Source organism: Anabrus simplex, chromosome 7 (assembly GCF_040414725.1).
Source record: "Anabrus simplex isolate iqAnaSimp1 chromosome 7, ASM4041472v1, whole genome shotgun sequence".
Classification (NCBI taxonomy): domain Eukaryota; kingdom Metazoa; phylum Arthropoda; class Insecta; order Orthoptera; family Tettigoniidae; genus Anabrus; species Anabrus simplex.
The window spans coordinates 325,314,655-325,340,466 of record NC_090271.1 but is presented as its reverse complement, the minus strand read 5'-3'; the positions used below and the strand labels follow the sequence as shown (position 1 = coordinate 325,340,466).

At 39.7% G+C, this 25,812-nt stretch overlaps 1 protein-coding gene across 1 annotated transcript in view; it reads right to left on the bottom strand.

Moving 5' to 3' along the window:
* LOC136877619 (WD repeat-containing protein 43) overlaps nt 1-25,812 on the bottom strand; it is a 161,308-nt gene that overhangs the window by 96,087 nt on the left and 39,409 nt on the right. The window contains exon 4 of the mRNA XM_067151797.2: nt 3,878-4,042. Within this exon, the coding sequence (XP_067007898.2) occupies nt 3,878-4,042 (165 nt within the window). The remainder of the gene's footprint in view (nt 1-3,877; nt 4,043-25,812) is intronic.

Here is a 25,812-nt window from a genome sequence, read left to right as displayed (position 1 = left end):
CCCTCATAAATACGAACTACTACCAAAGGAAAATCTGATCGTCAAAACAAGACTGGTTCGATGAAACTACCGAATTCAGCATTTTACCATTCAAAACTAATAAATTACAGCAGCAAGCCTCAAAATTAATACCTGAAGCAGAATTCCAACGTATCCGAGATTTTAATCTTCAGACACCAATAAGTTTTAACAAAATTTACGACTCAAATTTTAACACAGAAGTCAAATTACAATTATTTTTAATATACTAGAACTTTGGAAAAACAATTTTAGCCAAATTTTCAACATTTTGAAGATATTACTGTGTTTTGGATGTCAATGTCTTTAGAATTAAGGGATATTCCAATTTTAGTGTAGTCATTCATATTGTTAAACTGTTAATGTGTTCACAAATTCCTATGTTTATGTATTTTATTACTTAATTTTATAAATAATTAAGCACAAATTTGTCAAAGCAAATAAAAAATGACAGGTTTTAACCTTGAGATGATTATATAGGCTGAGGATGCTTGAAATCCAGTGAAACATGTCCCTATAAAATAGTGTTGTAGCTTTATGATTTTCCAACAACATAAAACCAATCGTATTGAAAAGGTGCAATAAAAAATCACAATATTATAAGCATATTATAGCAAATTTCAATACGGGTCTAAACATGAGATTAGTTACATGTAACGTGGAGGGGTACCATAGCTTTCCGCATTTAAACTCACTTCGGTGGGTCTACAGTGCGCTTCATGATTACTAAGTTGAATGAAATCGGAATTCTTTTGTATTCAACCCTTTAAGGAATGCCATAATATCATGCAACAGGCAGTGTGAGGAAAAACAGAATCCACGAACACTGGCGATGCCGACAGTTGACGAAAATGTGTGGCTCATATAATAAAGTCGTATGCACCGAACAATATTGTCATTGCCGATGAAACTGCATTGCTTTATTTTAATGCGAGCCCAAATGGTCTTAAAGGAGAAAGTGCCAGCCGGAGAATCGTATAAGAGTGGGATGGGGGTCATTGTAGTGCCTTGCAATGCACATGGAAGCGAGAAACTTTATCCCATTGTCATAGGAAAGTTCGATACACCACAATGTTTTAAGGGCGTCGGGCACTTTCCATGCCAGTACAAAGCATCTAAAAATGCAAACACTACAGAAATCCAAAGGGAAACCAGCATAATTTATCCTCGTCTTTGAATTGTGTGATTTTTTATTTCGTTTCGTGAGGTTATGTTTGTCAGTTATTAATTTGAACATTGTAAATGCACCTTGTTGAATACATGTCGGAAATAGTTTTTCCATGGCATTTGAAAGGTTTAAACTGTGAATCGAGGTGGTTGCATGTATTACTGGGTCTTAGAATACTTCCTGACGCGGCAAGTGTTTATCTGAAACACGAGAGAAGTGCCATTGAGGGAAATCGTACAAGGATGGAGTCATAGGGAAGTTCGATTTTAAGGGCATCGGGTACTTTCTGTGTAAATACAAGGCATCTAAAATGCATATGGCATAGTAATCCAATGAATAAAGCACCTGCACATGGGAGCCAGCATAGATTTCTCCTCGTCTTTTAATCGTACTTTTTTCTTTCTTTCGTTGCGCGAGGTTATGTTTGCCAGTGCATTATTTGAATACTGTAAATGCACCTTCTTGGATACATTTTGGAAATACAGTAGTTCTTTTTTCATGGCATTTGAAAGGTATAAACTGTGAATCAAGGTTAAATGCATGCAGTAACGGGCCTTAGAATATTTTGTAACGCAGCAAGGGTTGGTACTTCTGAATTGCGAATTGGCGGTTAATTCAAAATCACGTAATTCGAAGACCGATTTTTTAGTCCCAACGACTTCGAATTAACAAGGTTTTACTACAATCACATTGAGCTAGGATTGAACCGGCCAACTTAGGATCAGAAAGGCCAGTGCTCCACCGTAGTGGACTTGTGGACTTGACAAGCTGTAAGAGAGAGCAAAGGTGCCAAAGATTTGACTGTTACCATAGCAATGCCCAACATGTATAAGAATTCTGCACATCAATTTGTTACTATAACTCATTGGGAGAGGGTATGAGAAACCAATTTCTTTGCTAGATTGCATCAATTAAAATGGATAATCATGGTTCTATTGCAGTTAAATACAGTAAAACCTCCCTATAACGGACACCTTCGGGACCGAAAAAAATGTCGTTATGAAGGGGTGTCCGCCCGCGAGAGGTTATGAAACTGGTACCATTAAACGTAAGTTGGAACACAATAACCCATGTAATGTATGTGTTAACAATTCTTGCAAATGTACCTTTAATTGTATACTGTACAGTATTGTACAATATACTGCACTGTACTCACATGAGAAAGTTGTAGATGGGCTGCTGCAGCTGCGATGCACTGTATTAAAGAGACAAAAACACTTCTATGGAAACCTCTATTGAGCACACTGTACACTATTACCATACACCACGTTAAAATTAAGAAGAAGGTATGAGTTTTTGAAACTTCAAATCAGTATGTAGATGTAGCAATCTCTAGCACAGTACAGTAAAACATTAGCACTTGAAAAAATCCTTAATGTTCGTTTGTTTTGTCCATTTAGGTTTAGCAATCCTTTAAAACACAAAATTTTGTCGGGTAAAGCACGGAAAAATAATCCAGTTTCATCGGCATTCTAAATGTTTTCCGGAGCATACCCGTCTATGATTGAAGGTATTTTTTCTTGCCAGTTGTCAACAATCTCCATATTAACACTGGATGATTCTCCGCAAATCACTCTGAAGTTGATACCATGTCGCTTTCTGAATCTTTCTAGCCAGCCATTCGAGGCTTTGAAATCTCCAATACCTAATTCTGTCGCGAATTCTAACGCTTTTGCTTGTATCATTGGTCCTGACACAGGGACATTCTGACATCTTATTTTAGCGAACCACTCTAGCGTTGCCTTGTCAATGAGAGCTCCACTACCACTTTGAAACACTTTTATGCACTGTTCGTTGCCATTTAAATGCCATTCTTTCACTAGTTCCTCTTGCTTTTTCATAATTTCAGCTGCCTGTGTCTTTCCCATCTTAAACACTTCGGACAGTTTACGCACACCACACTTCCCACGTTTATGGTAGTCTATTATGCCTACCTTTTCTTTTAAAGTTAAAAACTTCCTCGGAGCCATGTTTACACCAACTTACTAACGTCAAATTGAACACATCAAAAGCCCACGTGTCAATGAAAAGTAACCTGACAGTGAAGGTACGAATTCCAGCGCTGTCGAGCATGTCAGATCACACAACTTCCGGAACTGATAGCGTAGCTTAGTGTTGCCTTCCAAGAATGTCTACAGCCTGGATCAAAAGTTACGGTGTCTGTGATTCTTGGAAGTACCGCCTGTGCAAAAAGTAAGCAAATACATACTGTACAGGACACAAATACAGAATTTTTTGAAAAAGAAAGTGTCCGTTAAGAGAGGTTTAATTGGAGTTTCTCGTGGCTATGGTGTGTCCGTGTCCGTAATAAAGGGTGTCCGTATAAGAGGGGTAAATTACTCGTACACAACATGGCATTTAATTACGGACCTAGAAAATCGTCTGCCAATGAGGGGTGTCCGCCGGTGAGAGGTGTCCATTAAGACAGGTTTTACTGTACTGGTTTACATATCACACTTAATCATATTTTCCTGTGGCATATACACTTCTGTATTTTCATAAATATTTAACGTACCAGTGCTGACCCCAGATAAATGAGAAGTGGCCAGGAAGGAAGAATAATAATTTGGCAAGAAAAAAAATTCTGAATGAAAAAGTCTTTCACTGAACACTTCTGAGGAAGATATCAAGAAAAGCATTTGATGAAATTTATTTTATGATAGCACAAGATATATGAATACAATACTTTACCCATTAAGTTGATGTCTATACACGTGGAGATGGCCAGTGTTCGTAACTGCAGTCAACAGTGTAGGCTCTGCTTCACCACCAGCACATACACATACACTGGTTGCTACATCATCCATAGCAAATGAAGCCACTTGCGACTTGCTTGCATTTGATGGGTTCAAAGACCTAAAAATTTAAGAAAGAAAACATTTATTGTAAAATTTTGCGGTTTTATTCAAGATTTCAAAACATTTGCCACCAATCAATAAATCATTCTCCTAACACCAAACAGAAGGCCATGAACGAAAGAATCTCCGTTGGCATAACTACCACGATATTTCTCAATCGGGAAACGAATGCAGTTTTCATACTTGGTCATCTCCTTTCTTTATCAATATTTTCAGCTTGATAGATTGTGTCTGTTTCATAGTGTAGTATCGGGTCAAGAATATAGACGTTATTGATTTACTCCTGTACCATCTGGAGCATGGACTTTTTCATAGGTGTCATCTTTCAACAACTGGGTACGGTAAGTACGTTTCATTTTATGGTGTCTCTGGCTGATAAGCAATGAATTGAAGGGACATGGCCCAAGTACATTACTCAGGAGTTTCTTTCCCCTCTGCACACATTCTACGAAAGGATAACCTATTCATTCCTTCACAAATATTAATAAAACCTATACTCAAATTCAGGCTGTCCATAATGATGAAGTAATGTGATTATTTTGACGTAAACTTGTTAGTTAACACAAATTCTTTGAAATGTAACACCTCTCATGGCTTGCCATTCTTCTTACTTCTTAGACATTCTAACTGAATTCTGTACACAAGAATTGGATGAAATAGGACTGTATTAATAAAATGAAGAGTTTGTCATTTCACATCAACTATGTTATTAAACGCATTATTCAAACCTGCTACAATTCTACTTACCCGGAATTATCCAAATACTTACAAGGTGCATTCCATAACTATTGCGACCAAATTCATAAAAAAATCATTTATTGAATATATTTGTACAAATAATCAAAAATCTTCAAAATAGCACCCTCTTGCGTCGATACACTTCTGGAGACGGCGTTTCCATGCCTGGATCCTGGAAGGCCTTTTCCGGAATGTCCTTTAGAGCTGATGTAACATGCGCCTGGATTCTTTCAATTGTATCCCGATGTTTTCCTTTTATGACTCCTGTTAACCGAGGAAACAAAAAAAAAGTCAGCAGGAGCCAGGTCAGACTGTAGGGAGGCTGGCCAGGAAGTCGTTGACAATGAAGGCGCTGTGACTCAGCGTATTGTCATGATGAACTTTCCACGTGTCCTTTATATTGCTTCGGCAGCGCGAGACCCTCCTTTTTGGTCACAATGCGGAAAATGGTTGTTTTTGCCATGTTTAGAGTTTGTGCTACCAATTGAAGGCTCAGGCGTCTGCCAAAGTTCAAACAATAATGCACACGCATCACATTTTCGTTGACTCGTGAGGTTGATGGCCATCCACTGCGAGGTTCGTTGGTGATCTCCTCTCGGCCCTCCATGAACGACTTGTACCATCGGAAAACTTGTGATATGGACAAGCAATCAGACCCAAAGGCCTGCTGAAGTAATGGAAACGTTTCGGTGGCGGACTTCCCAAGTTTAACGCAAAATTTGATAGCATACCGTTGCTCTACAGAACGATCCATTGTGCCGTGTTACATGAACTCAAAACAGGCTTGATGGAAACGCATGTCCTGACTCTCCAGCAGCTCGCTGCCGAATGAGACAAAGAGCGTTTGAAGCTAACACCCCCCTCCACCTAGCCCAGCAACTTAGAACACGCTGCGGTGTACAGTTGCGTCAGAAAAAAAAATTGGTCGCATTACTTATGGAACGCACGTTGTACTGTACAAACCTACAGAAAAAGAAAATATGCTTTACTTATACTCGCAAATGTAACACTAGTGATTTTCACAACACAGCAGTGGTAGTACATATAATTTCATGTCACAACAAAAATATGACTACATAGTGCCAACACACGAGATGAACGGTAACTGTAAGACAACGTATCGCCAAGTAGGGTCCCTAAACTGTATGGTTAGCGACACTGAATCTAATCCAACAGAAAATAAATATAAATAACTACCTTCAGAAAGAAAGAGTAAGGTTGTTCCCTTAGTGTATTCGCTTACATGCCAAGTAGTATAACCCTAGTAAGGCAGACCCTCCGATAAGGGAGGGTAGGATCGGCTGTGTACAGGAAGCTGCTTGTTATTGTGATGGAGGATAGTCATGCGTGGTGTATGAGTTGCAAGGATGTTTGGAGACAGCACAAACACCCAGCCCTTGAGCCAAGGGAATTAACCATTTAAGATTAAAATCCCCTACCCAGCCAGGATCTGAAATCTGGGGTGTCTGAACCAAAGGCTACTACACTGACTATTAAGCCAAGGAACCACACATTGTCTGAGATAACTTTACTTCACTTATGGACCATATTTTAAGAAAAAATAAGCAACAGGTTTCAATTCTGAGCAATACTATTATCTAATGTGATGATTTATAGCAACAATGTATTGGTTGATTAAGATTCTTTGACAGGACGTTCAAGGAGAAAAGAGCTGGGACCAATTGGAGGTTAGTGGATGTAATAATAAGAAGAAAAAAGGTTAATCAAAACAGTATATTGTTTCTACAAGGAAATCAATTTTAAATTTTACAACTCAAAATTTTGTAATCTGACACACAAAAGAAAACACTCATCGTGAATGACGTACATTAGAATAGAATCCCTAGACCATTTGCAAGTTATAATATGTGACTAATCAAATGAACATGGTAACCTATAAGCCTCGGAGAATATGGACACAGATTTCCAAAAAGGTAAACAAAGGGAAAAGAAAGGCACGGGAAAGACCAAGGATGGGGATCACAATAATGGGAGTCGCCTGAATATAAACATTGCCAAATGCAGGAACAGTTTTATGTGATAAGTTGTACCGTCCAGGCCACAAGTTCAATCACTCACTAACTCTTGAAATTGCATACTACTCGATGTTCATTTGTTAAGGAAAAATATCACTCATATCAAGCTTAAAAGAAACCCGGCCACAGCAATGAAGATAACTCCAAAATCCATAGGAGAAGAATAATAGTGGTAATTATAAAATAAATACTCTGTTGCTCACCCAATACAGCAAATAAAAGAAGTGGAGCTTCCCAGCAAATACTGGGAAGTCCTCAGACGACCCTCCAACCACACTCGGTATCAGTGCTGGACTAAAGACCGAGTATGTGGGGGAAGCCTTTATACCGCTGCAGAAAGTTCCGGAAAAAAGTACACAAAACGTCGAGAAATATCAGACACTGGCGTAGCGGGTGACGTAACCCAGAGGAGACTCAGTGTGTAGTCAGCAGTTCACCAGGACGGATGCACGGCGAGGCAGCAGAGAAAGTCCAAGGCCGGTTAGATGAGTGAAGTAGCGGCGAGTATATGAACATATATGGAGTTCCAGATGACGGTAGCCGAAAATAGGTGAGTGATCGTTACATATTCCCCCGCCGGCCAGGAATCCGAAGGATTCCGGAAGTTAAGATGGACCAGACGAATGGCGACGGGCGAAGAGGAAGGAAGAAAAAGAGGAGCTGGAACAAAAGCAGACACGGCAAGAAACAAAGTTTAAATAAAAAAATAGTAAAGGCACACGGAAGGGAGGGGGGGGGGTATCAAAAAATTACAATAAACAAACACAATATGGTCTAGGGTAATTTTTTTTTTCCACATACATAATATTTAAAAAAAATAAAACAAAAGAAGGGGAACATTCCCTAATGTTCACCAAGATGGGAGAGTCCAGTTGACCCGGGTGGGGTTGAAGGGTCACTGGGTAGAGCAAAAGAGAAAAGAAAAAGAAAGAAATTACTGAAAATACTGTTTCAACTGCGAAACATGGGCCTTTTTAACAATGGAAGGATCATTTGCATCCTGTAATAATACAGAAACCGGAGTAGAGAAGCGAATGATTGAAAAAGGGCCTGTCCAACGAGGGCAAAGTTTAGCAGATATATGATCACTCGCGGAACTTTGAGGATGGTTCTTTAACAGTACTTTATCTAAAAGTTTAAATTTTGATGGACAGTGCCCACGGTCGTGAACCCGTCGATGGACCTCCCGTGCCTGGTGCAATTTAGTTAAGGCCCTTTTCCACTCCGCTTGAGTGACTTGATTAGGGGGGCAAAGGAGCAAAGAAGGTAGATCCCATGTTAAATCTAAAGGAGTTTGCAAATCTCTACCCAAAAACAATTTCGCCGGGGAAAAAGAGGTGGAGTTATTGATGGCAGAATTAAGTGCTAGCGCAAAGGCAGGTAATTCAGAATCCCAATGGCGTTGATCTTCGAAATGAAAAATGGACAATAGAACTTTCAAATTTCTATGATATCGTTCGACGAGATTGGCTTGAGGATGGTAAGGGGAGGTAAAGACCTTGTTAATACCATTCATAAAGCAAAAGTTGTAAAAGGATTGTGAGGTAAAAACGGTAACGTTATCAGAAACTAGCTATTTCGGTAGACCTATAATAGGGAAAATTTGGTCATTCAAAAGCCGAATAATAGTCTGAGCAGAAAGCATACGCAACGGACGCAAAATTAAAAATTTAGAGAAACCATCAAGCAGAGTAAAGATATATGCATTGCCGTGGGAAGATTTAGTGATAGGTCCGACAACATCAATATAATACCTCTCAGCAGGATAAGTAGAAGGTGTGGCGGAATGAGAACCAAAGGACAATGTGTTCTGGGGTTTGTGTTTTTGGCATAAAGTACAAGATATTGGGCCAAAAGAATTGAGATGCCAACCGAGAATAAGTTTTAGCGGGCCCAAAGTGTCCCCCTGTAGGAGACCCATGATAATACTGAAACAGCATCGAACGTAAAGGGGAAGGAATAACTACTCTAGGGGTTGATTTAGGAGTTGATTTAAAAACCAGCAATTCATTATGGATCCGAAAAGGTCCATCATAGTTAGCAGCAGAAAGAGAAATCTTAATATCTTTACAATAAGAATCGGTAGATTGATGCTGATGACAAGAGTCAAAAGATAATGGAAAATCAATACGAGAAGAAATCGCATTGATTTCATAAGAAGGAAGTTGATCTAAAGTTGAAGAGGAAGATTGGTCAAAAAGGCGAGGAAGAGCATCAGCGACTGAATTTTGATAACCTGAAACGAATTTTACAGAAAACTTAAAACGAGAAAGGCGGAGCAGCCATCGACCGGTCCTGCCTATTTTAGGGGCATTGTTCAGTAGCCAGGATAAGGCCTGATTATCTGTTTGAACAAGAAATTGCCGATGGTCAAGGTATTCCGAAAAATGCTCAATAGTGAGGATTAACGCTAATGCTTCCCTTTCATAAACAGAATACCTACGTTCAGTAGGCGAAAGCAAGCGACTAAAATAAGCAATAGGAAGAAGTTTACCGTCTCTGTTTTGATTTAAGACTCCTCCAACAGCAACGTCAGAGGCGTCCGTAAAAAATTCAAAGAGTAAATCAAAGTCAGGTATTTGAAGAACAGGGGCTTTGGTTAAGGCAGATTTGAGAGAAATAAATGCAGTTTGCTGCTGTTCTCCCCAGTGAAATTTCATGCCTTTTCGTTTAAGAAAATTAAGTGGCTCAGATATGTGAGAATAGTGAGGGATAAATTTACTATAAAAACCAACCATACCTAAGAATGTTCGCAAGTGCTTCAAATTTTTAGGTGGAGGAATACGATCAACGGCAGAAACCCGATCCGGATCAACAGAAATGCCATTATTGGACAGAATATGGCCCAAAAATTTAATGGAAGTCTGAGCTAAAATAACTTTAGAAGGATTGACGGTAAGATTAACAGAACGTAAACGAGAGAGTACTTCACGAAGATGTTTAATATGAGTGTCAAAATCAGGACTATAAATCAAAAGATCATCCATATATGGAAATAGATACTGATATTTTATATCAGAAAAAAGATTGTCAACAAATCTTTGCATGATTTTTGAGCCAAGGTTTAATCCGAAAGGTACTTTAGTGAATTGATACAGCCCGGTAGGAGTAATAAAAGCAGTATAGTTAGAGCTACTATCATCTAAGGGTATCTGATTATAAGCTGAATTGAAATCTAAAAGGGAAAAATACTGTGCAATGGAAAAATGTTGAAATGCAGTTTGAACTTTAGGCATGGGGTAAGCATCGTAGAGGATCTTAGAATTAATTTTATGATAATCAACTACAAAACGAAAGGACCCATCAGGTTTATCAACAATGAACGCAGGAGAGGCATAGTCCGAAGTGGAAGGTACGATGGTATTATCAACCAGCATTTTCACTACAAGTTGATTAAGAATTTTCATTCTGGGCGGACTCAAATGATACGGGGGAGATCGAACAGGCATGGTATCAGTGAGATCAATATGAGCTTGAAAATTGGAAACGGTTCCAAGTTTAGAGGTTACAACATCAGAAAACTCAACTAACAAATTATCAAGTTGGGCAGACTGAGAACGATTACAATACACATAGTCCTTACGAACTGAAGGAAGATGTGAAAGAGGGAAATCAGAACAATTCACTAATGGAATCCTAATATCCGAAAAGGTGAAACGAATAGAGGAAGAAAAGGAATCAAGTACCAAACCAGTATGACGAAAAAAATCATATCCTAGAATTAATGGAAATGATAAATTTTCTACAACATTAAAAGAATAGGTCCACGAAAAATGTTGAATTTTTAAGTTGAGCTTGACTTGGCCAAGGGTCTGAAGTAGATTATTTGATGCAGAAGTACAACGAAGGGAAGACTGAGAAAGTTGAAGATGAGAAAAAATAGTCTGAAGAGATTGGAAAAGTTCTAAACTAATTAAAGAAGTCGTTGAACCAGAATCTAAAAGTGCAATAGTAGGAATATTGTGGAGCAAGACTACAATATGTGAAGTTCTGGGTAATGAGCAAAAAATGTGAGAATCATATTTTACGCTCGGTTTAGTGTAAGAAATAGTAGAAGATCGAAAAGGTTGCCGAGTGGTAAAGGTGTCGTGATGAAAAGCATGTATTTGATTAGGCAGATTTGCCCCTTGAACGCGTCCACTGCCTACGGACGGGGGTTGGGGGCGTTTCCCGAGATGGGGGAGGCACAAAATTTAGCTATATGTCCTGTACCTCTACAGCGGTAACAAATAATAGGTTTACTGACTGTAACAGAACGAGATATTGGTAATGATAATGACACCGGGGGAGAGGTAGTAGCAGAAGGTAAGACTGGTGGTGGTATACGAGCATAGTAGGAAATATCTGCATACGAGTAAGTCGTATGAGCTTGTGCTGCGGTATACAATTGTAGCAAAGAGGTAGGGGGAGAATGTATCTGAAGAAGTTGTCGGAAAGAAGGCACAGCATAAAATGTAACAATTGAAATTAAGTCCGATGGATTATTAGCGATATTAAGAACATCAATAAAAGTAAGAAGTGAGTCTAAATAATCGTGTACAAGTTCGTCAGAACGTTGATGACGGCGGACAAATTCCAAACTCAATGTATGACGTACCTCATAAGGTAGAAAGTAATTATGGAGACATGTGCGAAATTGAGCCCAATCCTGAAAATGTGCCATATTTTCAAGCCAAAAATTCGTTAAATGTCCAGTAGTTTTAGACGTTAATAAACTAATGAGTTGAGAAAATGGGGCAAGGTTAATTTTAAGAAATTTACGGACAAAAAATAGCCATATAGTTAAATTTCCAGGATTTGTATCAGTTAAAGGAGGCACTTGTGTTAATGACTGTTTAATAATCTCTAAATTTAATGTGGAAATGAGTGGATTTGGGGAAATAGGCGATGAGGTGAGTGGCCTAGAAGATTCAGGATGTAAATGATGAGTGGTACTTGGAAGTTTTGGTTTTAGGTCTTGATCAAATAAATCTGAAGTGTTAGAATGCGAAGACGAACAAATAGTGGATGAAGGTTCTGAGGGCGAAGTGTCATCAACAGTAATTAAATCCGCACAAGGTGGATTAGGTAGAGACCGGGAAATCAGGGGTAAATATAAAGAATTATCAGAAGAATTTAATGGAAAATTATCGGAAAAAGTTGCCATGTTGAAAATGAGAGCACAGTAACAAAGAGTAAAAAAAGAGAAAAATTGAAAAAAGATAACAGTAAATAAATCGGGTGTGTTACTCTGCTACCATTTTGTGACGATTTATAGCAACAACGTATTGGTTGATTAAGATTCTTTGACAAGACATTCAAGGAGAAAAGAGCTGGGACCAACTGGAGGTTAGTGGATGTAATAAGAAGAAGAAGAAAGGTTAATCAAAACAGTATATTGTTTCTACAAAGAAATCAATTTTAAATTTTACAACTCAAAATTTTGTAATCTGACACACAAAAGAAAACACTCATCGTGAATGACATACATTAGAATAGAATCCCTAGACCATTTGCAAGTTATAATATGTGACTAATCAAATGAACATGGTAACCTATAAGCCTCGGAGAATATGGACACAGATTTCCAAAAAGGTAAACAAAGGGAAAAGAAAGGCACGGGAAAGACCAAGGACGGGGATCACAATAATGGGAGTCGCCTGAATATAAACATTGCCAAATGCAGGAACAGTTTTATGTGATAAGTTGTACCGTCCAGGCCACAAGTTCAATCACTCACTAACTCTTGAAATTGCATATTACTCGATGTTCATTTGTTAAGGAAAAATATCACTCATATCAAGCTTAAAAGAAAACCGGCCACAGCAATGAAGATAACTCCAAAATCCATAGGAGAAGAATAATAGTGGTAATTATAAAATAAATACTCTGTTGCTCATCCAATACAGCAAATAAAAGAAGTGGAGCTTCCCAGCAAATACTGGGAAGTCCTCAGACGACCCTCCAACCACACTCGGTATCAGTGCTGGACTAAAGACCGAGTATGTGGGGGAAGCCTTTATACCACTGCAGAAAGTTCCGGAAAAAAGTACACAAAACGTCGAGAAATATCGGACACTGACGTAGCGGGTGACGTAACCCAGAGGAGACTCAGTGTGTAGTCAGCAGTTCACCAGGACGGATGCACGGCGAGGCAGCAGAGAAAGTCCAAGGCCGGTTAGATGAGTGAAGTAGTGGCAAGTATATGAACATAGATGGAGTTCCAGATGACGGTAGCCGAAAATAGGTGAGTGATCGTTACACTAATCATACTGTAAACCAGTTCTTCTGTAGCTTTGTTAATATGCTCCTACACACACTTCATAAAGCAATGTTATTTTCTCCTCTGCTACCCAGCAACTCATTCCAAAAGATGCAATGAGATGAACCCTTGTACTGTTGTATGTAGTAAGATTAAAAAGTGCCCCCATTTTCTGACGTAGAAATACTGGCAGCTTTTCCAGCTTTGAGTTGGAAGGCACTTCTGCATGTCCATCATCACAATCTTCTTTCCTCTATCTTGCTTTACAGAATCCTCATCTTCCGTTTTTCATGTGATATCTATACTCATGTTCATAAATAAACACCTTGAAAGACTACATACGAAGTTCATATTTACAGGATATGTTCATTAGTAAGTTCTGCAGAAACTATTAGCATTTCAGTCACCTAGGTTCACCATGAGTCCTGTTGCCTAGTCCTCCATGGGCACTGATAACTTGTTCCACGCATGGTGGCATCAACGCGTACAAGGCGTAAATGACATCCTGGGGTATAGCCATCCATGCTGCATTCACATGGTTCCACAATTCATCTTTGGGGGTTGGCATTGGGTCAAAGTGCCACACCCATTGTTTCACCATATCCCACGTATTTTTGACTAGCGACAAGTCCAGTGATCGGGCGGGCCAGAGCAACAGCCTGACATCCTATGACAACAAGAAGGCATGTGTTTGTGCAACAACATATGGTCCCGCATTGTCCTGCTGAAATAGGGTGTCGTGCAGAAAGGGTATGGCTACGGGTCGCAGGATGTTATTCACATAGATCAAACTGGTCACAGTGCCCTGGACACGCAACAACTGTGATTTGTGGTTGTACCCAATAGCACCCCACACCATAAGGCCTTGAATTGGCGCTGTATGTCTTGTGCGAATGCAATTAATGTGATGCCTCCCCACCCTCCCGTCTGCGGTGAACCAAAATGTGGCTACAATTTAAAAACAAACAGAACCTGGATTCATCCAAAAACACTATATGCTGCCATTGCTGTCCCAAGTGATGTCGTTCCATACACCATTGCAGTCTAGCATGTTTATGCACATTAACTTCGTCCAAGGTCAGCGGAGAAGTGGACGGTGCACTGGTAACCTAGACCGTAATAAACAGCCACGGACTGTCACTCCTGATCGTGTACGATGTATTACACTGTTCTGCTGTTGTGCAAGAGCTGAGGAGGATGCAGATCTGCCCTGCAATGCCATTCAGATGAGGCGTCTTATCTCCTCAAGGGGTGGTCTGGGTGGTGCGACCAGACCCATCTCGTCGTGTTCTACGGCCTTCTGTGAGCCATTCTGTATACACCCGTTGCACTGCCGACACAGTTCGTACCACACGAGTAGCAATTTCCCAGATGGATGCATCACGTTCTCTCATGCCAATAATGCGCCCTCTTTCAAACTCACTCATTTGATGGTACGGTTCTCGCACATGCCTGCTCAAGTCATACTGATCCATTACCTTCGGTTTATAGCGACAACAAGAGCCACAGGCACATTTTACCAGTCGGTGGTGGTGCGCCAAGATATCGGACCTTGAACCTGAGGGCCAATATGTTTCAAATGATAATAATGTCTTCAGAACATTCTGTTACGTGCCAGCCATGTGGTAGCTCCTTTCGGTACTTCCAGGAAGGGGCTGGTGACTCAGACAATCTCTAATCTCCCAGCCGGCTTGTGGGGTGGGGCCGGCCTTTCCGTGTACAGACATGCCAACTTTCAACAAAGGCAGTTCGTAATGCAGCCGTCAGGGCAGAGTTTTTGTTTTGAGATCTTACTAATTTACATATCATTGAAAAATCAATGAACAATATTCAATTCAACCAGATGTAATATATTCAAAGACTGGCATATAAAGAGTGTATGACTCTTACCTGCTAAAGTAACAGGTGATCTGCAGTACATAACTGAGTGGAGGTTGAAGGATCATTTCTTTCATTGAGTACTGAAGTTGTTCCTTGGAAGCTGTATTCCTGTTTGGTAAACGTACACTGGTGACGTGCTTTTACTTTTGATATCATGTGCATCCTCTGCACTAAAAGAGCACTTAACAGTTCGGAGTACATATTAGCACGGAATTCAGTCTTGTTCTTCCTCATCATGCGCTTCTGAAATCGCAGCTACACAAACTACAAAGCACGAGTGAATGAGATTTTGAGGAATGCGGTAAACAGCGCCATTCTTTTGAGTATTCCTACCTAAATTTTAAAATATTTTTGGTTTATCACTAGCGTCACTAGTAACGGTAACGTCAACACACGTATTTTCCTGCACAAGAAATCGCTTTATTATATCAAAATTTTCGCATTTTGTAACACACGATTAGCATATATCTTAGAAAAGCAATATATGTAAATTTGGAAACCAAAATTGGAAAATACTTCTTCAAAAGTCACACACAGAGTATTCACAATGAAACAGAGTTTGTCGCCACTTTGCCGAAAAAACAAAGACAAAAGAACTCGCATACTTGCATGGAAGTCTGATCATGTGACGAACAAGGACAACATCTCCGCAAGGTATACTACTTCACAGGTGCCTATTTTTCCGGTACTGGAAGCACACACCGCATTTGCCGCGTGAAAACTCGAAATATTCTTAAACAAGGGACAGGAAAGGGGTATAAATGATTACTGAGAAATCTGAAAATAATATTCTGAGAATTCAAGCTGTAATAGCATTCCTTGTGTATCCTTTTGAACACTTCATACAGTTAGATTTAAAAATCAACAAAACAATTGTAATTTGTGGTGTGTGATTCGTAAATACATAATTATGATGGGTAATTCGTAATTATTACGATTGAATCGTAATAGGTGGCATCTCTGCGTGTATTGTTCTGGAGGCGACAGAACGCTAGTCTGTACTGTGTGTTCGTGTAATTCTGTGGACTGAGGATCGCCGTGCGCCAGCGAGGAAATGCGCTATCGTGAGTGCGAGGATAAATGGACCTGTGTTAACGTTCCCTGTCGTAAGTATTGTCCTGCTGTTGAACACTGTTGAGCTGATTAGTTGTTCACTGCATGGGACTGTGTGAACTACTGCACTATTAAGTTGAAAGAAGATATATGATGGTTCAACCTTTCAATACTATTAAAATAAGACATGTAAGTTTCACATTCCTACTTAATTATAATTGGTACCGGTTTCGACCATTATTCTTGGCCATCATCAGCCAATCATATAAGTATGAAAGACAATGTATAGGTAAATAAAATGTTAAGTTTAAATAATTCTGTCAATTGCCGTTTGGGAAGCACTAAAACACTTTAGGGAGCACTGTGTGTTAAAATTTCAGCGGATCACAAATAAGTACAAAAGACAATGCACAGGTAAACAAAATGTGAAGTTTAAATAATTCCGTCAGATGCTGTTTATGAAGCACTATAACACTTTAGGGAGCACTGTGTGTTGAAATTTTAATGTTATGAAGATGTCTAGGATCAAATATGTATTTTTCCGTTGCAGTTCATGAGGCACTGTATAATTTTAGGGATCAGCACTGCGTGTTGATAGTTCCAAAAATCATGAAGAAGTCGTAGATCAAATACGTAAATGTAGTAAGTTGCAGACTAGCAAGACATACTTGCCGTTCGGCACTGTGCTTCAAAAAGTTTGTGGAAACCCGATGAAAAAAATTAAAAAGTTCAAGTATCAAGCCTTTAAATGCTGATATGAGTACAATATAGTTGTATATTATTTGTCGAAAGAAATATATCTAAGTTAAAGAAACTCTCATGTTATATTCTTGAAGTTAATGAAACATATGACATAGGAAAAAAAATTGTGAAGAGAAAAAAAATATTACAAAGCGCAAAATTAGAACAGTTAAGGAGCGTAATGACATAGTGTGTCATATGTTGAAGGTAAGAGTTGATGGTCGATCTTAGAACAGCGTAATGTATAAACTTGAAAGTTAGACTGGTCTAAATCATTAGAGATGCTACAAATTATAGCTCAATTAGGAAAGGGAAAAATGAAGGAATGTAAAACATACATACATTATCACTATAGACCGTTATGACTTTCAGCGTTCAGTCTGCAAGCCTCTGTGAATTTACTAAACGTCGCCACAATCCCCTACTTGCAACTAGTGCTGTGGGCTCAGTTCTATACCTCTTATCTTTAAATTGTTAGAAACTGAGTCTAACCATTGTCGTCTTGGTCTACCTCTACTTCTCTTACCCTCCATAACAGAGTCCATTATTCTCCTAGGTAACCTATCCTCCTCCATTCACCTCACATGACTTCACCACCGAAGCCGTATTCATGCAGCTTCATCCATCGAGTTCGTTCCTAAATTAGCCTTAATCTCCTCATTCCGAGTACCCTCCTGCCATTGTTCCCACCTGTTTGTACCAGCAATCATTCTCGCTACTTTCATGTCTCTTACTTCTAACTTATGAATAAGACATCCTGAATCCAACCAGCTTTCGCTCCCGTAAAGCAAAGTTGGTCTGAAAACAGATAGTAAAGATAGTTTCGTCCAGTAGCTGACTTCCTTCTTACAGAATACTGTTGATCACAACTGCGAGCTCACTGCATTAGCTTTACTACACCTTAATTCAATATTTACTATATTACCATCCTTGGAGAACACACTACCTAAATACTTGAAATTATCGACCTGTTCTAGCTTTGTATCACCAATATGACACTCAATTCTGATGAATTTCTTACCTACTGACATCAATTTAGTCTTCAAAAGGCTAATTTTCATACCATACTCATTGCACCTATTTTCAAGTTCCAAGATATTACTGTAGACTGCAGGCTTTCGGCTCAATCTGCCATTAAGACCAAGTCATCAGCATAGGTCAGACTGCTTACTACATTTCCACCCAACTGAATCCCTCCCTGCCATTTTATACCTTTCAGCATATGATCCATGTAAACTACGAACAGCAAAGATGAAGGATTTCAGTCTTATCTAACCCTGTAAGTACTCTGAAAGAAGAACTCATTCTACAATCAATTCTCACTGAAGCCCAATTGTCAACATAAAAGCCTTTGATTGATTTTAATAATCTACCCCTAATTCCATAGTCCCCTAGTATGGCGAACATCTTTTCCCTCGGTACCCTGTCATATGCTTTCTCTAGATCTACGAAACATTAACACAACTGCCTATTCCTCTCGTAGCATTTTTCAATTACCTGGCGCATACTGAAAATCTGATCCTGACAGCCTCTCTGCGGTCTGAAACCATACTGGTTTTCATCCAACTTCCTCTCAATGATTGATCGCACCCTCCCTTCCAAGATGCCAGTGAATACTTTGCCTGGTATACTAATCAATGAGATACTTCGATAGCTGTTGCAATCCTTCCTGTTCCCTTGCTTATAGATAGGTGCAATTATTGCTTTTGTCCACTCTGAAGGTACCGTACTAACACTCCATGCTAATCTTACTACTCTATGAAGCCATTTCATCCCTGCCTTCCCACTGTACTTCACCATTTCAGGTCTAATTTCATCTATTCCTGCTGCCTTATGACAATGGAGTTTATTTACTATCCTTTCCACTTCCTCGAGCGTAATTTCGCCAACATAATTTTCCTCCTTCCCTTGAGCTTGGCTGTTCGCAACACCACAAGGAAGATTTCCTTTTACGTTGAGGAGATGTTCAAAATATTTCAACCACCTCTCCAGTGATTCCCTGGTATCTATTGTGAGTTCACCTGAATTACTCAAAACACTGTTCATTTCCCTCTTCCCTCCCTTCCTAAGATTCTTTATTACTGTCCAGAAAGGTTTCCCTGCTGCTTGACCTAGCCTTTCCAGGTTATGACCAAAATCTTCCCACAACTTCTTTTTGGATTAAACAACTATTTGTTTCCCTTTGTTTTTCACCTATGTACAAATCCCTGTCTGCCTTGGCCCTTGTTTGGAGCCATTTCTGATAAGCCTTCTTCTTACGTTTACAAGCTGCTCTCACTTCATCATTCCACCAAGATGTTTGCCTTTTCCCATCTTTACACACAGTTGTTCCTAGGCATTCCCTTGCTGTTTCTACTACAGCATCCCTGTATGCCACCCATTCTCTTTCTATATCCTGAACCTGCTTACTGCCTACTGTTCGAAACTTCTCATTAATCATATCCATGTACTTCTGTCTAATTTCCTCGTCCTGGAGATTTTCTACCGTTATTTGTTTGCAGATTTCACTTTCTCTACCCTAGGCTTAGGGATACTTAGTTCACTACAAATCAGATAGTGGTCTATATCATCAAAAAATCCCCGGAAAACTTGTACATTCCTAACAGATATCCTGAATTTGAAGTCGGTTAAGATAGAGTCTATTATGGATCTGGTACCCCTAGCCTCCCCTGTGTAGTGGTGAAATAGACTTATGCTTGAAGAATGTATTCGTAATTGCTAAATCCATAATAGCACAGAAGTCCAGCATACATATAACGCTTCCCATACCCATTAGCTTCCATATCTTCCCCACATTTACCAATCACCCTTTCGTATCATTGAGTTCCACAGTGAAACTCTGTTAAGAAGTTTTTCAAGGGACCACAAAGAAAAATCTTAAAAGGGGTAATACCCGAAAAGTTATTCTGTACTTTGACACACATGTGAAACGCACAGCCAACGGATTTCCTTGTTTGTGAACAATACCGAAATAGGCTGATATATAAGAGCTGCTAAAAGAAAGCCACAATATAAATACAGTATTAAATTATCATGATATGTATTTTTAGAGATAAAGTAAAATACTGTAATTGAACATACTGAATTATAAAAATTCTTGATAAGAGAAGGGAACATATTATATAAAACCTTGCACAAGAGATAAAAGAAATGCTAAGAACATTAACACGGTAGATGGTGACCGTACATTATGTAAATTCCATACTGCATTAGACATTAAATGCATTTCGAAACACAAAAGTCTAGGCTCCTACTGGAAAAGAAATTGTCCAGGGTTGACTGTTTTTAGGTTTTTACTGCTCTCTTGAACTATAAACCACCGAGCTGGATAGCTGCTGTTGCTTAAATGTGGCCAGTATTCAGTATTCGGGAGATAGTGGGTTCGAACCCCACTGTCGGCAGCCCAGAAGATGCTTTTCCGTGGTTTCCCATTTCCACACAAGGCAAATGCTGGGGCTGTACCTTAATTAAGGCCATGGCCGCTTCCTTCCCATTCCTAGCCCTTTCCTGTCCCATCGTCACCGTAAGACCTATCTGTGTCGGTGTGACGTAAAGCAACTTAAAAAAAAAACTATAAACCTCTCCATTTCCCACATTGCCTTCCATGTGTTCTGAGGCACACTGACTGAACCTTCCATAAACCGCCTCAGTTTTTCACACCCCCCGACATCTGCTTCAAGTTAACGGCAGCAGACGGGACACTGGCAACTTATTCTTAGAGATTCTTAGAACCTATTCATAGGTGTATATCGCCCCTGCATTCCTACTACTTTTCACGGTCACGGGCATAGTTCCTGGCTGTTTCACAAGTACCGCATGGACAAGCTGATGTTGAGTTTATTTTCCTGCTATAATCCTCATGCTAAAGATAATGAAGAAAAGAAAAGCAGGTTCGAAGTTGCAGAAATGAGTGCATGGGAAAGTATTGGGGTATTACGTGCGAGTGATAAAGGCGTAGCACATCTAAACGTAAACAGTTTCTTTCCCCGCTAGCATTTTATTTCATGTCTCCTCCTCCTCCTTGTGCTACGTTCTAACAGTGCGATGTAATAATAACGAGTGACATGATAATACAATGTTTAGCTCGTATAAAGGTAAAAATAAAAATAACTTTGAATTTTATGCCAACACGTGGAATCGCAATGCCTCTGAGTGCGTGTATCAGGCCCCCTCTCACCAACACCCAGCTGGTTATCAACATTCGTTCAACTTCGTAGACGATCGGGATCTTTCGGCCCGCTGTTTGACGGCATAATATGTATCAGCTGGCAAGTCGGCTGTTTCCTGCATAGAGCCAGGATGTTTCTTTGTTTCGTAATAGTTTATTCACCTAACTAATAATGGACATGGAAAATCTTATCAGTTTAGTTCCAAAACATAATTTGCTCTATGACAAGACCCATAAGCATTATTGCAACAACAACGTAAGAGAGAATGTCTGGAAGGAAATAAGCCAGGGAATGAAAAATCAAACAGGTTAGAATATTCAATTTTGTGGTAGATTACTCCTATACGGTACCTTATTTCGCAATTAATGTTGACCTTATTTCAGAATTATATTATCATGTTGGAGTCCATATACAGTACGGTATGTCAGTACGATAATTGATATGGCTTGGAATGAACAGTATTTACCGTGAACAATTTTGTAAGTGGCATTCCCTACGGCTGTCGTTCATGTATTCCTAACAAACAGTACGGTAATGCATAAGAAGCTGCTGCTTTGTGGACAAATACATTTCTCGGTTTTTAATTAATGTTGATGCCACCTCGATTAATGACCTCACCATGTCGCGGCATGCAACTTACTGCTTTTATGTTTTATCAAACCATCCATTGCGTGCTCTGTGTTTCCCGCATAGAATCCCATTCGTTTCTATTCTGCTTGATGTAAACGGTGAAGTGGAAATTACGACTGAAGGGTTCGATTCGATTCCACAAGGTGAGAGTGAGCATCTGGTGTTCGTGTTGTCATAGCGTGACGTCATACGGCCTTGGCAAGCCCAAACAGGCTCCATGACAGGCGCAAACGGTCTAACACAGGGTTCAACTTGCACGGGGACTGGAGGGTTCTAACCATGAGCCGCTTTGAGCGGACATTCTCTATCTCATGGGGCTCTAAAATTTGAACTGTTTAACCGGGAAATATATTTACAACAGAACACTTTAAGCGGGATAAATATACATATATCTTAATGCAACCGATCAAGGGACCAAGAATATCACACTTCTTATGCGGAAACTTCTTAACCGAGTTTCACAGTATTTCCAACTCTCGCATTGAAATCTCCCATTAGCACTATTCTATCCTTGCTGTTGACCCTGACCACGATGTCAATACTTCATCAAACTTATCAACTTCATCCTCATCTGCACCCTCACAAGGTGAATACACTGAGACAATTCTCGTCCTAATTCCTCCAACTGAACAATCTACCCACATCATACGCTCATTGACGTGCCTAACAGAAATGATGTTGCGTACAATGGTATTCCTGATAAACAGCCCTACCTCATACTCTGTCTTTCCCTTTCTAACACCCGTCAAGTACACTTTATAATCTCCTATCTCTTCCTTGTTATCTCCCCTTACCCGAATATCACTTACTCCTAGCACATCCAGATGCATCCTCTTTACTGACTCAGTCAGTTCTACCTTCTTTCTTTCATAACCCCATTAATATTGATAGCTCCCCATCGAATTCCATTTAGTTCGCCTAGTTGTTTCCAAGGAGTCCCTCGCCTGTCAAATGGGAGCGGGACTCCGTTTCTCACACAGGTCCGAGGCTTGCTTAGAATGTTCTGAGCTCGGTAAATTCATGAAGCAGGATGCTACCCTACTTGCACATAGTCCAAGTGCGGATCTCTCCTCTAACAGGTTATGGACCACCAGTGGATTGTATAGTCCTAGCCGCCTGAACACAAGGAGGGCCATGACTCAGAATATGTCCAAGATGCCCACTCCCATTCCATAGCAACTGGTATCCTGGTATCAGGACCACTTACTAGGCCACTCAGCTGTTGCCCATGGTTCACGAACTAGGACATGACTACAGTAACCCACACCATGAACCATAGGAAGGTAAAACAGGAAAGAAAAAGTTGAAGTATAAAAATAACAATTATTATAAAGGAAAAATTGGGAAATAAATGAGGAGGTGTAGTAGTTTAAGGTGGATCAGGTGGATGGGTTATAGGAAGTGGAAAATGTCGATAGGAACTGTATAAGGCCTGGAATATTGAATTTGGATTTGTAAATTTAGTGTAAATTTAGCATTTTTGAAAAAGCGGATAAGGAAGTCGAATAAAATATTACGTTTGTCAGAAATGTCATTTAAATTGAAATTGGGATTGAAGTATTTGTAAAGGCGAATAAAACAATTTTCATTAGTGTTTAGAAAGGGGCCTTTGTTAATAACTGTATTTTTATGTCTTTATCAATACTGGTGAAATTATTATTAGTCTTGTATGTGTTGTCCTATTGCAGAGAATCTGTTGTATTTTATGGCGCCGATGTGTTCAGAGTATCTGATATTAAAGTTACGTCCTGTCTGTCCAATGTACGAAGAGCTGCAGTTATTGCATTAGAATCTGTATACTCTAGATTTAGAAAAAACATAGATTTATTGTTTTATTCACCTTGACCAAATCCAGCTGTCTACGCACAGCGACTGTAGACTAGGACTCCCGGGTGTGTGTACAGAAGACAGATTTGTAAACAGAGTGGTAATTAGTGTGGCCATTCATAACTGGTTAGAATTGTTTGTGTTTGAATATGTGTGCATTTATTAGGCCATCCTGAAATACATTAGTGTAATGAAACATATGGAGTTTTATTTGTAACAATAATAATGCACAAGTCCTGTGAATATCAACTTCCTATCTTTAGTCTTTCAAGGTGTTCTGGTTTTTATGAACATGAGTGTATTTACTCGCAAAGTTATGTGTTATATGCTTGAGTATGTGTACTAGGTGTCTACCTTTTCAGAATGAAATTGAAAAGGAGTTGAATCATGGCTGAGAAATGATATAAGGGATGCAGAAATACACTCACAGAACCGGAGTGTGGACCGTAGAGATAGGATAGGAATGGCAGGAGGGGGGTGGGGGTGGGGGTGTATTCATTCTGGTGAAAAAAAGAATTTGTAAACTACAAAAAAAAAAAAAGTTAAAGATTACAAACATGAAATTCTAGATGTAAGACTCATCTCTAAAGATAATAGGTAACTTGATGTCTTTGGAGTGTACAAACTGGGAAAAGGTAGCACTGATGCCGATTCAGAATTATTTGGTAAGATTATCAGCTATGTGGGAAACGATATGGAAAGGAATGTGACTGTAGCAGCTAATTTCAATTTACCAAATGTCAATCGGAAAGGAATGCGAACGACAGGAAGTATGACCAACAAATGGCAAATAAGTTACCGTATTTCCCGGCATAATCGTCGCACTTTTTATACCAAAATTTTCGAAAAAATAGTAGAGTGCGACCATTGTATGAAGAATTTTTAATACCAGTATTTGTATTACTCAAAAAAATTATTTATAACTAAATTCATGTTTGTGGGTTACTGTAGTCACGTCCTAGTTTGTGAACCATGGGCAACGGCTGAGTGGCCTAGTAAGTGGTCCTGAGAGTCGGGATACCAGTTGCTATGGAATGGGAGTGGACATCTCAGACATATTCTGAGTCGTGGCCCTCCTTGTGCTCAGGCGGCTAGGACTATACAATTCACCGGTGGTCCATAACCCGTTAGAGGAGAGATCCTCACTTGGACTATGTGCAAGTAGGGCAGCATCCTGCTTCATGAATTTACCGAGCTCAGAACACTTTAAGCAATCCTCGGACCTATGGGAGTAATGGAGTCCCACTCCCATTTGACAGGCGAGGGACTCCTTGGAAACAACTTGGCGAACGAAATGGAATTCGATGGGGAGCTTACAATATTAATGGGGCTTATGGAAGAAAGAAGGTAGAACTGGCTGAGTCAGCAAAGAGGATGCATCTGGATGTGCTAGGAGTAAGTGATATTCGGGTAAGGGGAGATAAGGAGGAAGAGATAGGAGATAATAAAGTGTACTTGACGGGTGTTGAGAAAGGGAAGGGCAGAGTCTGGGGTAGGGCTCTTTATCAGGAATACCATTGCACGCAACATAGTTTCTGTTAGGCACGTAAATGAGCGAATGATGGGGGTAGATTTGTCAGTGGGAGGAATTAGGACAAGAATTGTGTCCGTGTATTAACCATGTGAGGGTGCAGATGAGGATGAAGTTGACAAGTTTTATGAAGCATTGAGTGACATCGTGGTCAGGGTAAACAGCAAGGATAGAATAGTGCTAATGGGCGATTTCAATGCGAGAGTTGGGAATAGAACTGAAGCATACGAAAGGGTGATTGGTAAATGTGGGGAAGATATGGAAGCTAATGGGAATGGGAAGCGTTTGCTGGACTTCTGTGCTAGTATGGGTTTAGCTGTTACAAATACATTCTTCAAGCATAAGGCTATTCACTGCTAAACATAGGAGGCTAGGGGTACAAGATCCATAATAGACTATATTTTAACAGACTTTGAATTCAGGAAATCTGTTAGGAATGTATGAGTTTTTCGAGGATTTTTCAATGATACAGACCACTATCTGATCTGTAGTGAACTAAGTATCTCTAGGCCTAGGGTAGAGAAAGTGAAATTTGTCTGCAAACGAATAAGGGTAGAAAGTCTCCAGGACGAGGAAATTAGACAGAAGTACATGGATATGATTAGTGAGAAGTTTCAAACAGTAGACAGTAAGCAGGTTCAGGATACAGAAAGTGAATGGGTGGCATACAGGGATGCTGTAATAGAAACAGCAAGGGAATGCCTAGGAACAACTGTGTGTAAAGATGGGAAAAGGCGAACATCTTGGTGGAATGATGAAGTGAGAGCAGCCTGTAAACGTAAAAAGAAGGCTTATCAGAAATGGCTCCAAACAAGGGCCAAGGCAGACAGGGATTGGTACATAGATGAAACAAACAGAGCGAAACAAATAGTTGTTGAATCCAAAAAGAAGTCATGGGAAGATTTTGGTAATAACCTGGAA